At 59.4% G+C, this 18352-nt stretch overlaps 1 protein-coding gene across 4 annotated transcripts in view; it reads right to left on the reverse strand.

Annotated features, from left to right (window-relative positions):
• The window catches only part of ILKAP (ILK associated serine/threonine phosphatase), a 47918-nt gene extending 30696 nt beyond the window's left edge, over window positions 1-17222 (reverse strand). For 2 of the 4 annotated variants that reach the window (XM_062193879.1, XM_062193878.1), the window contains exon 1: window positions 6802-6905. In XM_062193879.1, coding sequence (XP_062049863.1) covers window positions 6802-6856 — 55 coding nt within the window. In that variant the 5' untranslated portion in view covers window positions 6857-6905. Of the gene's footprint in view, window positions 1-6801; window positions 6906-13718; window positions 13823-17121 lie in introns of those variants that run through there. The other 2 variants (XM_062193880.1, XM_062193881.1) reach the window with 2 other exon arrangements.
• Window positions 17223-18352: the final 1130 nt, after the last annotated feature.

Genomic DNA, 18352 nt, shown 5'->3' on the forward strand with positions numbered 1-18352 from the left:
CACCTGTCTCCACCCATGCAGGCATTTCAACTGTTTAGAGGCAGGCTCGTTCTCTCCACAGCCTTCTGCATGTATCACGGATCACATAACCCACCAGGGTGATCCACTCTCGGCCAGTCCTGCTCTATTCTCTGTGGGAACCACACTCACCGCACAGCTCCTGATGGCGTTCGGCTGTCTAGTTTCACATGAGAATGCCACAATGAAGCCATAAGCCATGTATCAGTAACCTGCGGGACTGCTGGTCCCAGGGGATCCGAGTTACCCTTGACAGAAGCTAAACCCGATTCCCTCAGACGTTGCAACAGTTGCACTCCTCACATAGTATGGGAGGATGTCAATTCTTTACATCTTCACCAAATTGTAACCAGCTTCTGTTAACACGAGTGGGGAAGATGGCCCTCGCTGAGGGGACACGCCTCTCCTCCTGCCCGGGGAAGCTGGCCAGTCTCCTTTGATAGGTGGCACCATTTCCTTCTCCTTTTAGCTGACAGGATTCAGTCCTTGACCCTTTATCTAACAGGTTATCTGCTTTTTCTTACAAATTTTGTGAGCCTCTCATTTATTAGGAATATTTATCCTAGTAATGTGTATTGCAATTATTTTCTTTCAGTTTGTCTTTTGCCTTTGTAGTATCTTTTGTCCTCCAAAGTTTAAACTTTTACAAATTAATTTTTAATGTCCTGAGTTTTCTTGCTCAACCCCAGTTCTACAATTAGTCTGTTTTCTTCTAATATCTTTATTTTATGCTTAGATCTACACTGTTTGTTGAAGAAGATACTTTTGATGGCCTTCCATGCAGTTATGTATTTAGTTCTTGATGGCTCACTGTCGGTTTTAAATGTACTGGAGCAGCAACCAAATAAATGAAAGAACCACCCTCTGACAGTGAGGCAAAGGCGCAGACACTGCACCGTGGGAGCAGCCCTGATGGGGATGCCAGCACCCTTACCAGAGTGCCTGGGATCAGGCCCAGACCTGCTCCCGCTTCAGCTTCCTGCCAAGGCACATCCTGGGGGCAGCAGGTGATGATGCCTCAAGGACGTGGTCCCTGCCACCCATGCGGCAGAATGGACATCCTGGCTCCTGGCTCCAGTCTGGTCTAGCCTCAGCTTCTGTGAGCATTTGGAGGTAACAGTGGAAGATAGATCCCCCTCTCTCTGCCTTTCAAATAAACAAACTTAAAAGTGGAAACAACTTACTGTGAAAATTCTTGATACTTTTTTTTTTAAGGCAGAGTTACAGAGAGAGGGAGAGACACAGAGAGTTATCTTCCACATGGTGGTTCACTCCCCAAATGGCTGCCACAGCCAGGCCCTTTCCCAGGTCTCCCACAAGGGAGGCAGGAGCCCCATCCCTCCACTGCTTCACCAGTAGGGAGCTGGAACCGAAGTGGAGCAGCCAGGACACCCAGCACCCATAAGGGATGCCAGCACCGCAGGCCACGGCCCAACCTCGTACGCCACAGCACCGACCCAAAATCAAGACACCTTTAAATAACGTATGAATTATGAAGTACAGTTGTCCATCTTAAAGTATTTTTAAGGGCATGACATAGAAAGTCCCACGAACAAGCCTGTTTCTTTTCTTTTTTTTTTTTGACAGGCAGAGTGGACAGTGAGAGAGAGAGAGGCAGAGAGAAAGGTCTTCCTTTGCCATTGGGTCACCCTCCAATGGCTGCCGCGGCCGGTGCGCTGTGGCCAGCGCGCTGCGGCCAGCGCACCACGCTGATCCGAAGCCAGGAATCAGGTGCTTCTCCTGGTCTCCCATGGGGTGCAGGGCCCAAGCACTTGGACCATCCTCCACTGCACTCCCTGGCCACAGCAGAGAGCTGGCCTGGAAGAGGGGCAACCGGGACAGAATCCGGTGCCCCGACCGGGACTAGAACCTGGTGTGCGCCGGCGCCGCAGGAGGAGGATTAGCCTATTGAGCCGTGGCGCCGGCTTAGCCTGTTTCTCTTAGGTAAATTATCTTTTAATTTATGAAAGCTTGATTCACTCAGCAACCAAAGCCTGTAAGGACTGGAATGTAAACTACCACTTTAGCACAATGACTGAAAGCATTTAATGCATTCTTTCTAGATTTTTTTTCCAGATCATAAAAATCTCACACTAGGTGAGATACTAAAAACAAAAATCAAAAGAACAAAATTCACTAATTCGGGACCTTCTTCTTGGGACACTGGATGTTTTTCTTTCTTTAAGGTTTATTTTATTTGAAGACAGTTACAGTGAGAGAGGCAGAGGAGGTCTTCCATCTGTGGTTCGCTCCCCAGATGGCCGCAATGGCCAGGGCTGGGCCAGGCTGACTCCAGCAGAAGAGAGCTTCTTCTGGAACCGGTGCCCATGTGGGATGCCAGCAACAAGGGCAGTGGCCCAACCCCCCATGCCACAGTGCCAGCCCCTACTGGGTGCTTTTATGAAACCCTTTTAGGATCGTTTGCTGTCCTTCTAATTTTTTTTTTTTAAAGATTTATTTATTCATTTGAAAGTCAGAGTTATACAGAGAGAGAAGGAGAGGCAGAGCGAGAAAGAGAGGTCTTCCATCTGCTGGTTCACTAAACAATTGGCCGCAACAGCCGGAGCTGTGTCGATCCCAAGCCAGGAGTTTCTTCCGGGTCTCCCATGCGAGTGCAGGGACCCAAGGACTTGGGCCATCTTTGACTACTCTCCCAGGCCATAGCAAAGAGCTGGATTGGAAGTGGAGCAGCCAGGACTCAAACTGGCTCCCACATGGGATGCCGGCACTGCAGGCGGCTCCTTTACCCACTACTCCACAGCACCGGCCCTGCTCTCCTGTGAACAGCTGTCACAGCTGACAGCTCAGACGACGACAGCTCCTGTGTAGACGGCAGTGTCTCTGTGCTCTGCAGGCTGCTGTGTGCACACAGCACACTTCACAGACGCAGAAACAGCCTGAGAAGGTAGAGTTCACAGGTAAAGAGCGAGATTGGAAACCAAACATCCCATTTCATTTCCTGAGTCTTCCTGGGAATTGTAAAAACAACCAGGTCTCACGCTGGCACTGTGGCATAGACGGTAAAGCCATCACCTGCAGCAGGCATCCCATATGGGCGCCGGTTCAAGTCCTCGCTGTTCCACTTCTGATCCAGCTCCCTGCTAATGTGCCTGGGAAAGCAGTGAAAATGGCCCAAGTCCTTGGGATCCCGCCACCCATGTGGGAGACCTGGAGTAAGCTCCTGGTTCCTGGCTTCAGCCTGGCACAGCCCCAACCATTGAGGCCACGTGGGGAGTAAGCCAGCAGATGGAAGATCTCTCTCTTTCTCTTATGTAACTCCGACTTTCAAATAAATAAATAAATAAATCATAAGAAAGAATGAAAGAAAGAAAAGAACTAGGTCTTTTATTATTCCCTGAATTAGCACAAATTTATAGCCCCTGCTTCTCATGAGAATTAAAAAACCATTTAGCAAGGTCAGCATTGTGGCCTAGCAGGAAAAGCCACCACCTGCAATGCTGGCCTCCCATATGGGCACCAGGTCTTGTCCAGCTGCTCTACTTCCGATCCAGCTACCTGGGAAAAGCAGCAGAAGATGCCCCAAGTACTTGGATCCCTGCCACCCACATGGGAGACCCAGAAGAAGCTCCTGGCTTCGGATAGGTGCAGCTCCATTCATTGTGACCATTTAGGGAGTGAACCAGTGGAAGGAAGATCTTTCTGTCTCTCCCTCTCACTGTCAATAACTCTACCTCTCAAATACATAATCTTAAAAAAGAAAAGGAAAGAAGGAAAAGAGGGAGGGAGAAAGAATGGAAAGAGTTTGGCCTTGTCCTTCCTTCCAAGTGATCAACAGGATTTACCAAAACAAAGTATGGGGCTGCAGCAGTGGCGCAGTAGGCTAATCCTCTGCCTATGGCGCCAGCATCCCCTATGGGCACCGGTTCTAGTCCCGGCTGCTCTTCTTCCAATCCAGCTCTCTGCTGTGGCCTGGGAAAGCAGTAGAAGATGGTCCAAGTCCTTGGACCCTGCACCCATGTGGGAGACCTGGAGGAGGCTCCTGGCTTCAGATCGGCACAGCTCCGGCTGTTGTGGGCCATGCGGGGAGTGAACCAGCAGATGGAAGACCCCCCCCCTCTCTCTCCCTCTCACTGTCTGTAACTCTAACTCTCAAATAAATAAATAAAATCTTTAAAAAAAAAAAGTATGGTATATAAATTCTTAAAAGAAATCACAGTGGGGGCAGGCATTCTGGTTCAGTGGGCTGGGCTATGAGTCCTGCTTCTCGTCAGAGCCAGCGTCCTGCCATACACACCCTGACAGGGAGCAGGGGATGGCTCCAGTACCCAAATCCCTGCTACCCTCCTGGGAGACCTGGGTCGAGCTTCTGGCTCCAGCATTTTGGGGAGTGAACAAGCGGATGGAAGACTGATATCTCCCTATCTCTGTGTCATACTCCCTTTCATATAAACTTTTGGAAAATTCACAACAGGGGGCTGGCACTGTGGCATAGCGGGTAAAGCCACCACCTGCAGTGCCGGCATCCCATATGGGCACCAGTTTGAGTCCCGGCTGCTCCACTTCCGATCCAGCTCTCTGCTATGGCCTGGGAGAGCAGTAGAAGATGGCCCCCCAAGTCCTTGGGTCCCTACACCCATGTGGGAGACCTGGAGGAGGCTCCTGGCTCCTGGCTTCAGATCGGCGCAGCTCTGGCCATTGTGGCCATGTGGGGAGTGAAGCAGCGGATGGAAAGAAAATCACAATGGCCGTGCAGCTGGTGCAGTAACGTGTCACTCAGGATGCCCTCCTCCTACTCTGGAGCGCTGGGTTCAAGTCCCAGCTCCACTTGATTCCAGCTTCCCGCGGATGTACACCCCGGGAAGCAGCACAAGTGGTGGGGTCTCTCCAACGGGGGGGGGGGGGGCTCTTGGCTCCAGCCTGGGCTCGCCTGACTGCTGCGGACAGCGGCGGACCAGCGCGTGTAAGACCTGGCTCTGTCTGCCTTTCAAATAAATAAACATAAAAAATCGTAATTCTCACAAGAATGTGAAACCAGACTCTGTTCTCGTTCAAATGATTTTCTAACTTGTCAAGTCCCACCGTATTGACTGCAGCTAGCGGTCAGGAAAACTTTGGATACCAATCCCGTCACTCATTTCAGTTCCCAGCCCTCAGTTTCCTGTCTCTGAGTCTGAAAGCATGTCTTGTTTTAAGACAACACGCATCCAGGCGGGGCCTGCGACACCTCCCGGCAGGCAGGCAGCTGGTCACTAACGCCCCTTGGGGGAAGGGGCAGCCCCTCTGCCACCCTCGCTCCTCAGCCGGGCTCTGGAGCCGGGTTTAGAAAACACCCATGCCAAGGTATGCCCTCCCTTCTGTATCTGGTGGCAACCCAGGTGCCAACCTGTGCAACTTTGAGGGGCCGGCACTGTGGCACAACGGTAAAGCCACCGCATGCCATGCCGGCATCCCACATGGCCGCCGGTTCAAGTCCTGGCTGCTCTACTTCCGATCCCGCTCCCTGCTAACGTACCTGGGAAAGCAGTGAAGGATGGCCCAAGTGTTTGGGCCCCTGAACCCACATGGGAGACCCAGAAGAAGCTCCCGGTTCCTGGCTTTGGCCTGGCTAGCCCGGGCCATTAAGGCTATTTGGGGAGTGAACCAAGAGATGGAAGACCTGTCTCTCTCTCCCTCTCTCTCTAACTTCGAGTTGTTAGGTCTTTGTCATGTCAAGAGCAATTTCCCCAGGCAGACTCAAATTAATTTTGAATACAACGATTCATGGGGGAGGGTGCTGTGGCACAGAGGGCGAAGCCGACTCTTAGGAGACCTGCGTCCCATAGGGGTGTCCGGGTTCCAAGTCCCAGCTGCTCGGCTTCCGCCCAGCTTCCTGTTAATGTGCCTGGGAGGCACTGGTTTCTGCCAACCCCGCGGTAGGGGTGGGGAGTGCCCGGGCGGGGCTGCTGGTTCGGGCCTGGCCGAGCCCTGGCTCTAGTGGGCATCCGCGGAGTGAACCAGACAGAAGACACCTCCGTCTCTGTCACACCCTGTGCCATTCTTTCAAACAAACCAGTCTTTCAAAGCACACCATGAAAATGCTAGATTCACGGGCAACTAGTGAATCCGAACTGCGCCCCAAAGCTGCTGAGATACAAGCTCCGCTCCACTGACAAGGCTGCCTGCACACAGCCTTCCCACCCGCGACTCCAGCCGCGTGGGCCAAGGCCGATCCAGCGGGAGCACGGCTGTTGGCAGCAGCAGTACTGCGAAGTAACAGTACTCGTGGCCTGCGTTTCCTTCCCTTCGCCCACTCTGCCCGCCCCCACCAGCGGAGCAGCCGCGCCACCACTGGGAGCAGCGGGGAGCGAGGACTTGCACACGGCCCGGCGGAGGCTGCCCACGCGCGGCTCCCGCACACCCGCGGCTGTGCGCGGGCGCCCCGGGCACCCGAGGCCCGGCCCGGACGCTCTGCCGCCCCCACGCCCGTCCGTACGAGGCTGGGGCGCCGGCGCTCTGCGGACCCAGCTTGGGCCGGGGGCGCCCCCCGCAGCCCCCCGCCGCCCGGCCCCGGCCCCCACGGAGGGGCAGGCGGCCCGGCCCCGGCCCGCGTCCGGCTCTGGCCCGACGGCTCGCCCGAGGAGGCCCAGGGTTCGCCGAACGCACCCGGGGGACGGCCGCGCGCGGCGACGCCGCTGCAAACGCCCAGGCCCGGGCCGCGCCCTCCTCACGCGGCGAAGATGGCGGAGCGCGGGCCCGGCTCCGGGAGGGTCCCGGCCAGGCAGCGCCAGGCCCGGGCCGCCGCCGCCCTCCTCCTCCGCGCCGCCCAGGCGCGAGGCCGCTTACCGGCAGCCGGCCGCGGGGAGCGCTCGGGCTCCGGCAGGTCCCCGAACAGGTCCATGGCGGCGTCGGGGCGGACGCGCAGCCCGCGAGCGGCGGCCGGCTCCACTCCCGGGCGGCGGCGGGGCGGGGCCGGGCGCCGTCAGTCACCGAGGGCGGCCCCGGACGCCGCCAATCGGCGCGCGGCGCGGCGCTGCCGCCCCAGAGTCCCGCGCGCGGGGGGCGGGGCCGCGGGAGGGGCGGGGCGGCGCGGCGCGCACGCGCGTCGGGGTTGCCCGGGGGCTGCGCCTGGTTCCCGCGTCCATGGGGCCGTGGCGACCCTGGCGGAGAAGGCCCGTCCGGAAGGGGATGTCTGCGCCCCGGGACCCCCGTCGCGGCCCCTCCTGTCCGGGAAGGCCTCGAGGAGCTTTGGGCGTCGCGTGGGCCCCACCGGGGCTGCCCACCCGGCCTGGCGTTAGGACGGCCAGCAGGCGTCCCCTGGCCTGGCCACCGGCAGGTCCGAGGGAGAGACCCCGACGGCGGAGCTGGCCTGGCGTCCTGGCCGCACAGAACATCGGGACCAGAGATGAGGACCAGAGAGTGCCCGGCACTAACAGTGGGAAGAGGACCCGGCCGAGCAGACGTGGGTGTGCCCACGCGAGCTAACGAGTGCCCACTGCGCCCTCCCAGTGGCGTGTGGCTGGCGCCGGCCCTCCCGCGGCGCCTCACACCCATGCCGGCGTCCACTCCCGGAAGCCGCCCCCCAGTCCAGCCGCACCGCGAGGCTTCCCAGGGGCCCCGTGGCACGGGCGCTCCCTCCACGCAGAGCGTTCACCGACTCGTTGGACGACACGCGTGTTCCCGGCGTGCGCCCCCACACCTCTCGTCTCCACGCCGGCAGCAGCAGTACTCCGAAGCAACTGCTCACTCCTCGGCTCTCCAAGGAGAAGGCCGTCGGCGCGGCTCTCCTGCTTGGCACACTGAGTGCTTGGTTTTATTTTAGGATCAGATGCCACAGGCAGCATGGTGACACCTGCGGCCTGAAAGGCAGGCTCCCCTCCCCGTCGCCCTCCGGGAGCCCGCCTGCGGAGGCCGCTTCCCCTCCGCCCCGCGCCCTGCCGGCCGCTCCTCCCTGGCTTCTCCACGGCAGAGGCCCTGCCTCCTCCTGAGCCCGTGAGGTTCCAACTCAGAGCCCCCGGGTACAGGGGGCACAGGCTGCCGCAGCGGTTTGATCTCAGGGTCCAGGCGGCTCGTGCCTCCCCCCCCGCCCCCTGCCGGTGCCTGGGGGCCTGTGCCAGGCCCACGGGAGGCTCCCCCACGTCTGCACGTGTACTGAACACGGGTACGGCAGGTCTCAGGAACAAGTCCTGGGCCTCGCAGCCTTGTGCAGCCTGTGGTTAAGCCAAGGCAAAGCCCTGTGCCCACAGGACCTGTGCGGGGCTCTGGGCGAGGTGCCGGCTGGCAGCCAGGCTCCCTTGGGAGTCTCAGGTTTGGGGGTTCTCACACGATCCTTGGCTAGAAGACTGGAGTCTGGGCTCGTGGCCAGCCCAGCCCTGTCATACCCCATCCCATGTAACAGCGCATGTGGAAATGGAATTCCTCCCCGTGACTGTCCCAGCATCCCCACACAGGCTGTGTCCTCTAACAAGGTCCCAAGTCCCATCAGAGTACCCTCCCGGCACCGGTCCCCAGCGGCGCGGACTGGGTGGACCCTCACCAAGACCCAGGAGGACGGCCCCCAGCAGGGGCTGGTGGTGGGCACTTGGGGAACAGAGAGAGGAGCGCACTGCCCCCCTTCCCAGCACCTTCTCCACGTGGGCACCCGGCTGCCCCAGAGCACTGGGCACACTGCCCTGCTAGTCGCCTGTGGGGGTCCTCAGCTGGAGGGTGTGGTGCCGCAGGACGGCCTGAGTTGATGATGTGGTGGAGAGAACGAGGGGTGCAAGTCACCCACCCTGCAGACGCTGGGCTGTCACCGCCTCCACGCCCCCTGCCAGAGCAGACACGAAGCTGCCACGGAGTCACCTGTGCAGGGGGGAGGGAGGCTGGGGCCCGGGGCAGAGGTGGAGAAAGCCCGGAGGAGAAGGAGTGGAGGGAGGAGAGGATGAAGGCCACAGAGGCAAAGGGGCAGAGGAGAGAAAGCAGGGACCAAGGGAGAGGAAGCGACAAGCTGGTGAGAGGAGGTGGGGGAGGCTGAGCGAGCAGGAGGGGGGAGATGGGGGCGGGGGGAGAAAGCAGATGCCAGCCATGGGGAGGCACGCGTGCGGGCGTCAGACCCAGCGTCTCATCCAGGAGGCAAAACGGGGCCGCGCTGCTCTCGTTCCCAGTGTTCAGATGGACAGAGGCTTGAGAGAGAGAAAGGGACTGAGAGAGGGAGAAAAGAGACAGAAATTTCCTGTTCAAGGGTCAAGTGACTAAACCCAAGAAGGCCCTTCTCCCCTGTCCCCCGGCCCCCGGCCCGGCCTGGGAAGGCCCTGGGAAATATGGCGGAACAAGAGGGCGGCAGGAGGCCGGACAATGAAGTGGGCTCGCTCAGAACTGAAGGCAGAGCATCCCAGTGCAATGAAGCCATTCCAAGCACAGAGGCAGAGCAGGGAGGCTCCCCACCCCTTCACGAAGGCAGAACGCTGACACGAGCACAGATGGCGCCCGCGAGAAGCTGCCCCACGCACGGCAGTGCGCCTGGGACATTTGATGCAAAAATCCCATGCAATGCCCTGGAAAAGGCAAGTCTCTGGGGACTGTGAGAAGCTCAGTGGTCGCCAGGGGCTGGGGAGAGGCAGGGGTGGGCAGAGCGGCGCCCTGCCCTGTAGGACACCAGGAAGGTGGGAACGTGACATTACACGCTAGCCCAGAGTGTGCCACACCCAGGTGACCCTGTGGTCCCACAGGGACTCTGCACAGTAGGGCGTCAGCGTCGGCTCCTCAGGGCTGTCAAATGCGCCCTCTGCTGGGGGACGTTGACAATGGGGCCAGGGTATGTGGGAAATTGTACCTTCTGCTCAATTTTGCTGTGAACCTAAAACTGCTCACAGAAATCGATTTAGTTTTATTTTTTTTTAAAGATTCATTTATTTGAAAAGCGGAGTTACAAAGAGAGAGAGAGAGAGAGAGGTCTCCCATCTGCTGGTTCACTCCCCAGATGGCCGCAACAGCCGGAGCTGCGCCGATCCCTAGCCAGGAGCCAGGAGCTTTTCCCGGGTCTCCTACGTGGGTGCAGGGGCCCAAGGACTTGGGCCATCTTCCACTGCTTTCCCAGGCCACAGCAGAGAGCTGGGTCGGAAGTGGAGCAGCTGGGACTTGAACCGGTGCCCATATGGGATCCTGGCACTGCAGGCGGCAGCTTTACCAGCTATGCCAGAGCACTGGCCTCTCAAATAAATAATCATTAAAATACCCTACACAGGACTGGTGTTGAGGTGAGTAGGTTAAGCCGCTGCCTATAATGCTGGCGTCCCATGTGGGGTTCAAGTCCCTGCTGCTCCACTTCCAATCCAGCTCCCTACTAATGTGCCTCAGAAAGCACTGGAGGACGGTCTGAGTGCTTGGGCCCCTGCACCCACGTGGGAGACCCAGACAGAGTCCAGGTTCCTGACTTCAGAATGGCGCAGCCCCTTCTGTTGTGGTCATTTGGGGAGCGAAGTAGTGGATAGAAGATCTCTCTTTCTGTATCTCTCTCTCTGTAACCCTGCCTGTCAAATAAAATAAGCCTTTAAGAACAATAAAATGCCCTGCACAACAGTATGGATAAACCAAGTTCAGCAGGACCTCACCCCTGCCATAACCGCTGGTGTTGAATATAAAAACACAAGCACAGCTCCATATTGATGAATCTGCTCAAATAAACACGTAATTATCTCAAAAGTTGCCAAAGGCACACCCCAAATTCAGTGTCTCCCTGTGATGAGAAACCAGTTTTAGTCATAGGAACCCAGTGCAGCAGGAATCCCCTGCCAGTGAGGTGTGGCCAGCGGCGCCCCCCACAGGCTGAAGAGAGAGCGCACGGTGACACAGACCTGCAGGCAGCCGTCCCAGAGGACCAGCAAGCTTCTCAATCGCACCTCAGTTGTTCGACCACTGGAAACTGTTCTTCAGTTTTCATCTACTTGAAAGGCAGAGCGGCACACAGGGAGACAGCTTCCATCTGCTCCCCACATGGCTGCGACAGCCAGGACTAGGCCAGGCCAGAGCCAGGAGCCAGGGACTCCACCCAGGTTTCCCATATGAGTGGCAGGGACCCAAGAACGTGGGTCATCACCTGGCACCTCCCAGGATGCACGAGCAGGGAGCTGGATCAGGAGCAGAGCAGCCGGGCCTCGACTGGCACTCGGATACAGGATGGAGTTGTCCCAAACAGTGAAACAAGTCTCTGCCAAATGCCCGCCCCTGCCCACCCACTGTAGTTCTGGAGACTCTCATGGGACAGCTGCGAAGTACGCAAGGATGCTGACCTTGGCAGAGCCGTGGGGGCATCCACACCAGGACCCCTCTGATCTGTGAGCTCTGGCCCAGCCAGGTGCCACGCGGGCTCCACACGGGGCGGGGGGGGGGGCTGTCTCTCCCAGCACTGGGCCCCGGCCCAGCCAGGTGCCACGCGGGCTCCACACGGGGCGGGGGGGGGGCTGTCTCTCCCAGCACTGGGCCCCGGCCCAGCCAGGTGCCACGTGGGCTCCACACGGGGGGTGGGGGGCTGTCTCTCCCAGCACTGGGCCCCGGCCCAGCCAGGTGCCACGCGGGCTCCACACGGGGCGGGGGGGGGGCTGTCTTCCCCAGCACTGGGCCCCAGCCCAGCCAGGTGCCACGCGGGCTCCACATGGGGGGGGCTGTCTTCCCCAGCACTGGGCCCCAGCCCAGCCAGGTGCCACGCGGGCTCCACACGGGGGGTGGGGGGCTGTCTTCCCCAGCACTGGGCCCCGGCCTAGCCAGGTGCCACGCGGGTTCCACACGGGGCGGGGGGGGGGCTGTCTTCCCCAGCACTGGGCCCCGGCCCAGCCAGGTGCCACGCGGGCTCCACACGGGGCGGGGGGGCTGTCTCTCCCAGCACTGGGCCCCGGCCCAGCCAGGTGCCACGCGGGCTCCACACGGGGCGGGGGGGCTGTCTCTCCCAGCACTGGGCCCCGGCCCAGCCAGGTGCCACGCGGGCTCCACACGGGGTGGGGGGGGCTGTCTCTCCCAGCACTGGGCCCCGGCCCAGCCAGGTGCCACGCGGGCTCCACACGGGGGGGGGGGGGCTGTCTTCCCCAGAACTGGGCCCCGGCCCAGCCAGGTGCCACGCGGGCTCCACACGGGGCTGGGGGGGGGCTGTCTCTCCCAGCACTGGGCCCCAGCCCAGCCAGGTGCCACGCGGGCTCCACACAGGGGGGGGGCTGTCTCTCCCAGCACTGGGCCCCAGCCCAGCCAGGTGCCACGTGGGCTCCACAAGGGGCGGGGGGGCTGTCTCTCCCAGCACTGGGCCCCGGCCCAGCCAGGTGCCATGCGGGCTCCACACGGGGCGGGGGGGGGGGCTGTCTCTCCCAGCACTGGGCCCCGGCCCAGCCAGGTACCACGCGGGCTCCACACGGGGAGGGGGGGGCTGTCTCTCCCAGCACTGGGCCCCGGCCCAGCCAGGTGCCACGCGGGCTCCACACGGGGCGGGGGGGGGGGGCTGTCTCTCCCAGCACTGGGCCCCGGCCCAGCCAGGTGCCACGCGGGCTCCACACGGGGCGGGGGGGCTGTCTCTCCCAGCACTGGGCCCCGGCACAGCCAGGTGCCACGCGGGCTCCACACGGGGGGGGGGGGGCTGTCTTCCCCAGCCCTGGGCCCCGGCCCAGCCAGGTGCCACGCGGACTCCACACGGGGGGGGGCGCTGTCTTCCCCAGCACTGGGCCCCGGCCGAGAACAAAGCGCTGACTTGATACTCTTGAATGAATGGTTCTGTTTTTCAGGATTAAAAAAAAGTCAAGGAATGGTATGTGCAGAATGGTCCCATTTGCATAAAAAAGACATTATCCTAGAAATAAATGGTTGCTAGTGCATGAAAAACACCCAAAAGTGTGAGAGAAATTGTCACAGACACTCCTGGGGCGAGATCAAGGCGTGGGGCGGGAGGAGGCGAGGAAAACACCCCTCCACGGCGTGCCTTCTGGGACAACTGATTTCTGGGAGTGGGCACTGCTTTTATAATGAAAACGAGGTCAAGGAAAAGCTACTTAACCCACTGGAACCTCTGGTTCCTCATCTGTGAAATGGAGAACAGCAACGCCCAGCTCAGAGGGCTGTTCTGACAGCACAGCACAGACACGCCCGTGCGTTCAGAGCTCCATGGACAGTCCCCTGGCCCTGTTGCTGCCTCTCTGGGGAGGGGCATCTCTTTGGCCGGCGCTGTGGCATAGCAGGTAAGGCCGCCGCCTGCAGCACTGGCACCCCATATGGGCTCTGGTTTGAGTCCTGCCTGCTCCACTTCCAATTCAGCTCCCTGCTAATGCACCTGGGAAAACAGTGGAATATGGCCCAAGGATTGCACCCATGTGGGGGACCTGGAAGAAGCTCCTGGCTCCTGGCTTTGGTCTGTCCCAGCCCTAACTGTTGCAGCCACTTGGGGAATGAACCAACAGATGGAAGATCTCTCTCTCTGTCTCTCTCTCTGTAACTCTTTCAAATAAATAAATATTTTCAAAACACAAGAAGAAGGGGGCATCTGTCCAGAGATGGCAGGAGTCCATCCACGGCTTCACAGCCCCCGCAGGTGGGCCGGCCTTCCGCAAGACTCCCATGCTTGCTACCTACTCTACTTTCCCAGCACAGCTGCTGGGCTGGCTCCCTCACATCACGTGTCTCTGCTCAAATGGCGCTGACCAAAGGCCATCTGCGATGGACCTCACTGAGGCTGCACCCGTCTCCTTCCACAGCACCCCCACCCCGTGCCCTGACCTCCTGGGTTTTTCTTCTTGGCACAGAAACATCACCTGCTATGTTCGATGTTCATTGTCTGTCTCCTCCAGTTGAGGTACAAGCATGAGATGAAGCACGTTTGTCACCAGCCAGCTGCAACAATGCCTGACAACAGCACCTGCAGGACAAATGAACAACTGTGAGCTGAAATGTGCCATCTGGGAAACAAAGCGGCAACCTGGACCAGGAACAGATTCCCCCCGCAGGCCCGTGGGGAGGAGAGCGAGGCGCTGGCAGCAAAGCAGAGCTGGCAAAGGGGAGGGGACAGATGGAGGGAGGGGCTCAGAGGCACTGCTGGTGAGCCCTGAGCTGACCCAGGGGCGATGCACCTGCTGTCGTGGGTGGATGAGCGCTGGGGTGCTGGGCTTTCGGAAGGAACGAAGCTCAGGAGGTGACGTTCCACGTAGGGTGTCTTCTCTTTAAACACTACCATAAAGTGTCAGGAAATGCACAGTCATGGGGGTGGGCGCCTAGGGTAGTGGTTAAGGTGGGTGCCCGGGGGGATGCCTGCATCCCAGGTGAAGTCCCAGCTCAGTTTTCCACTCCAGCGTCCTGCTAATGTGCACCCGAGAGGTGGGGGCAAAGGTTCACCTGCTTGGGTTTCTGCCACCCACGTGGGAGACCTAGAGAGCGTTCCAGGCTCCCAGCTTCAGCCGAGCCCAGCTCTGGCTATCGTGGGTATGTGGAGAGTGAACGAGTGGATGGACGACCTCTCTCTCTTTCAAATTAGTGAACTAAAAATAAATACTGTGATTTTTTTTTAAGAAAAGAAAATTGGCCGGTGCTACGGCTCACTAGGCTAATCCTCCGCCTGCGGCGCTGGCACACCGGGTTCTAGTCCCGGTCGGGGCGCGCTGGATTCTATCCCGGTTGCCCCTCTTCCAGGCCAGCTCTCTGCTGTGGCCTGGGAGTGCAGTGGAGGATGGCCCAAGTGCTTGGGTCCTGCACCCCATGGGAGACCAGGAGAAGCACCTGGCTCCTGGCTTCGGATCAGCGCGGTGTGCCGGCCGCAGCGCACCAGCCATGGTGGCCATTGGAGGGTGAACCAATGGCAAAGGAAGACCTTTCTCCCTGTCTCTCTCTCTTACTGTCCACTCTGCCTGTCAATAAATAAATAAATATAATTATAGAAATAATGCATGGCTTTCAAGGTTTTTCCATGCAAATAAGCTTATCTTAATTCCGGCCTCCACAAACTTTTTGAAGGCCGCTCATGTAAGATGAGGATTCACTCACTCCTCCATTCAGCCCACTATGGAGGCGGAGTCAACAGATGCTAAACACTGCTTGTGCTGGGCTAAAGGAGGTGCCAGGGAGATACCGCTCTGAGCTGGCGGGGTGCCGGCCTGAGCGACTGACAATGACCGTGATGTTCCCGGGGACCTGGAACACGAAAGGAGGTGTAGGCTTTACGGGAAAGCTGGGTTCAGGTGGAACCTGAAGAAACTGTGGGACACCTGAGAGGCAGCAGCCGGGGGCGTCTGGACACACTTGACCAGCGCTCCGGAGAGGACTGGGCTGACCAGAAGGGGAAGCCATGGAGGTCACAGATTTTAGCCCGAGAGGAGGACCAAGGAAAGACGTGGGACACAGACGATGCCCGAAATCCGGCCAGGAAGAGCCCCACTTGAGCCTGAGAAGGAATGGCTGAAGAAGCAGCAGGAACGTCGGACAGGACGCTGCTCAGGGCTCAGGGCCGTCGACAGCGTCAAACACGGCACCGTGTTTGTGACGAGAACGGAAGTGTCTCGGAGATAGGGGGCTTCGCCAGCAGTTCCCAGTAGAATGGCCAGGAATGTGCCCATACTGGAAGTGTGTGACGAGCAAGAAGAAGGAAGAAGCTTGACTGTGGGCAGGAGAGCAGGTTTCCCGGGATCCAGTGGGCAGAGGACTGGGGCCGGTTCAGCTGAGAGGACTGGCCCGGGCCTGCAGTGTTCCTGACTTGGAGACGTCCAAAAGCGCACTCAAGGCTTTTCAGTGTGAAGGTACGAATCCCTTGGAGCTGGCACTGTGGTGCAGAGGGTAAAGCTGCCGCCTGTGATACTGGCAACCCATGTGGGCGCCAGTTCGAGTCCTGGCTGCTCTACTTCCTATCCAGCTCCCTGCCAATGCGCCTGGGGAGGCAGTGGAAGATGGCCCAAGTGCTTGGGCCCTGAACCCACTTCTGAGACCCGGAGGAAGCTCCTGACTCCGGGCCTCAGATCAGCCAGGCTCCAGCCATTGTGGCCTTTTGGGGAGTGAACCAGCAGATGGAAGAGCTCTGTCTGTCTCGATCTCTCTCTGTAACTGTCTTTCAATTAAATATTAAAAAAAAAAAAGATATAAATCCCATTCACAATAGATTAAAAAAGACAAACCTAGGGATAAATTTAACCAAGGACATGAAAGACCTCTACAATGAAAAAAATCACAAAATACTAATGAAGGAAACAGATGATGACATTCAAAAATGGAAAAATCTCTGAGTTCATGGATTGGAGGAATTAATAGTGTGAAAATGTCTATACTAGCCAAGCATCCGAAGATTCAATGCAATCCACATACATTTACCAGTGACATTCTTCACAGGACGAGAAGACCCCAAGTAGCCAAAGAACCTTGGCCCATGACAGCGAGGCAGGGGTGTGGCTGGAGGAAGGGCCAGCATTGTGGTGCAGCGGGCTGAGCGCTGCTGGTGGGGCCCCGCAGTCCATACAGAGTGAAGTCGAAGTCCCGGCTGCACCACTTCCAATCCAGCTCCCTGCTAATGTGCCTGGAAAAGCCGCAGATGCTAAGTGGGAGATCGGCTGGGTTCCTGGTTCCTGGCTTCCCCCGGCCCATCCCTGGCTGTTGCCAGTCTTTGAGGAGTGACCCAGCAGATAGAAGATGTAGACAGATCCTTCTCTTTCTGCCTCTCCCTCTCTCTGCGCCACTCTGCCTTCCAAATAATGAACAAAACACCTTTAAAAAAAAATGCTGGCAATGCTATGGTACCCTAATACACTGTTGGCAGGAACGCAAACTAGCCAAACCACTACAGGAAATAAAATGGTATGGAGATTCCTTAACAAATTAAAACTGGATGTGCCATATGACCCAGCTATCCCACTTCTCGGAAAATATCCGAAGGAAATGCAGGCGGCATGTGAGAGACCCGCACTCCCAGACTTACTGTCACCCGGGGCACAACGGCAAAGATACCGACTCAGCCTCGTTGTCCACCAGCTGATGCCCGGATAAAGAAAATGGGGTACATACACACAGCGCAATGTCATTCAGCTAAAAAAAAGAATCTTGGGGCCGGCGCTGTGGCACAGCGGGTTAACGACCTGGCCTGAATCGCCGGCATCCCATACGGGCGCCGGTTCTAGTCCCAGCTGCTCCACTTCCGATCCAGCTCCCTGCTGTGGCCTGGGAAAGCAGGGGAAGATGGCCCACCTGCTTGGGCCCCTGCACCCATGAGGAAGGAAGCAGAGGAAGCTCCTGGCTCCTGGCTTCGGATCGGCGCAGCTCCGGCCATGGTGGTCATCTGGGGAGTGAACCAGCGGGTGGATGACCTCTCTCTCTCACATAAATAGAGTTTTTAAAAATTGCTTAACATTAAATAAATACAATTCAAGACAAGCGGAATGTAAGCAGGGCAGGGCGCGGCGAGGAGAGCACCCGGAACAGCGGGCTGACGGCACCGGGACCGGGCCGAGCGGGTCGGGCGGGCCAGCGCAGGGACCCCACGTCCGCGAGACATTCACCGAACCGGGACCGGGACCGGGCGGGGCCAGCGCAGGGACCCCACGTTCGCCGAACCGGGACCGGGCGGGGCCAGCGCAGGGACCCCACGTCCGCCGAACCGGGACCGGGCGGGGCCAGCGCAGGGACCCCGCGTTCGCCGGACCGGGACCGGGACGGGGCCAGCGCAGGGACTCCACGTCCGCCGAACCGGGACTGGGACGGGCCGGGCCGCGGGCGAGGCCGGCTTTCCCCGCGCCGTGCCCGGCCCCGAGCTCCTCCCGGAGCTTCGCGGGCTCTCGCCCAGACAGGCGGCTGGAGCCCGCCTCGCCGTCCCCGCGGGTCCCTCAGACGCCGCGAGGCCCCAGCCGCCCCTCAGCCGCGCCACCCGGGTGGGAGTGGCAGGAAGGCGTGGGGCGCCGCGCTTCCGGCCGCGGCGGCGGGGGGCGGAGCCTCTGGGCGTGGAGACCTCTGGGAGTCGAAGTCCCGGCGTGTGGGGCGGCGAGAACTACAACTCCCAGGAGGCCGTGCGGCCGGCCTCGGGCCGGAGGGGCTGGGCGGGCCGCGAGTGTCCGAGGCCTGGGCGAGGGTCCGCGCGCCTCACCGGGCGCCGCCTGAACGCTGCTGCGCGGGGTCTGCGGAGCTGCGGGAGGGGCCGGAGGGCGAGGCGCGGGCGCCCGAGCGTGACGCCGCTGGCAGAAGCCCTGGTCCAGGGCAGAGCAGAATGAGGGTGCAGACAGGTGGGGTGGGGTGTAGACCTAAACTTAGGGGTGTCTGCCCGGAAATGAGGCAGTAGGACGAGAGACTGAGGGCGACCTCTAGATTTATTATTATTATTGGAGAGGCAGAGAGAGAGGGAGAGAGGTCTTCCATCCGCTGGTTCACTCCCCAGATGACCACCAGGGTCGGAGCTGCGCCATCCGAAGCCAGGAGCCAGGAGCTT

Source organism: Lepus europaeus, chromosome 1, assembly GCF_033115175.1.
Source record: "Lepus europaeus isolate LE1 chromosome 1, mLepTim1.pri, whole genome shotgun sequence".
Taxonomy (NCBI): Eukaryota; Metazoa; Chordata; class Mammalia; order Lagomorpha; family Leporidae; genus Lepus; species Lepus europaeus.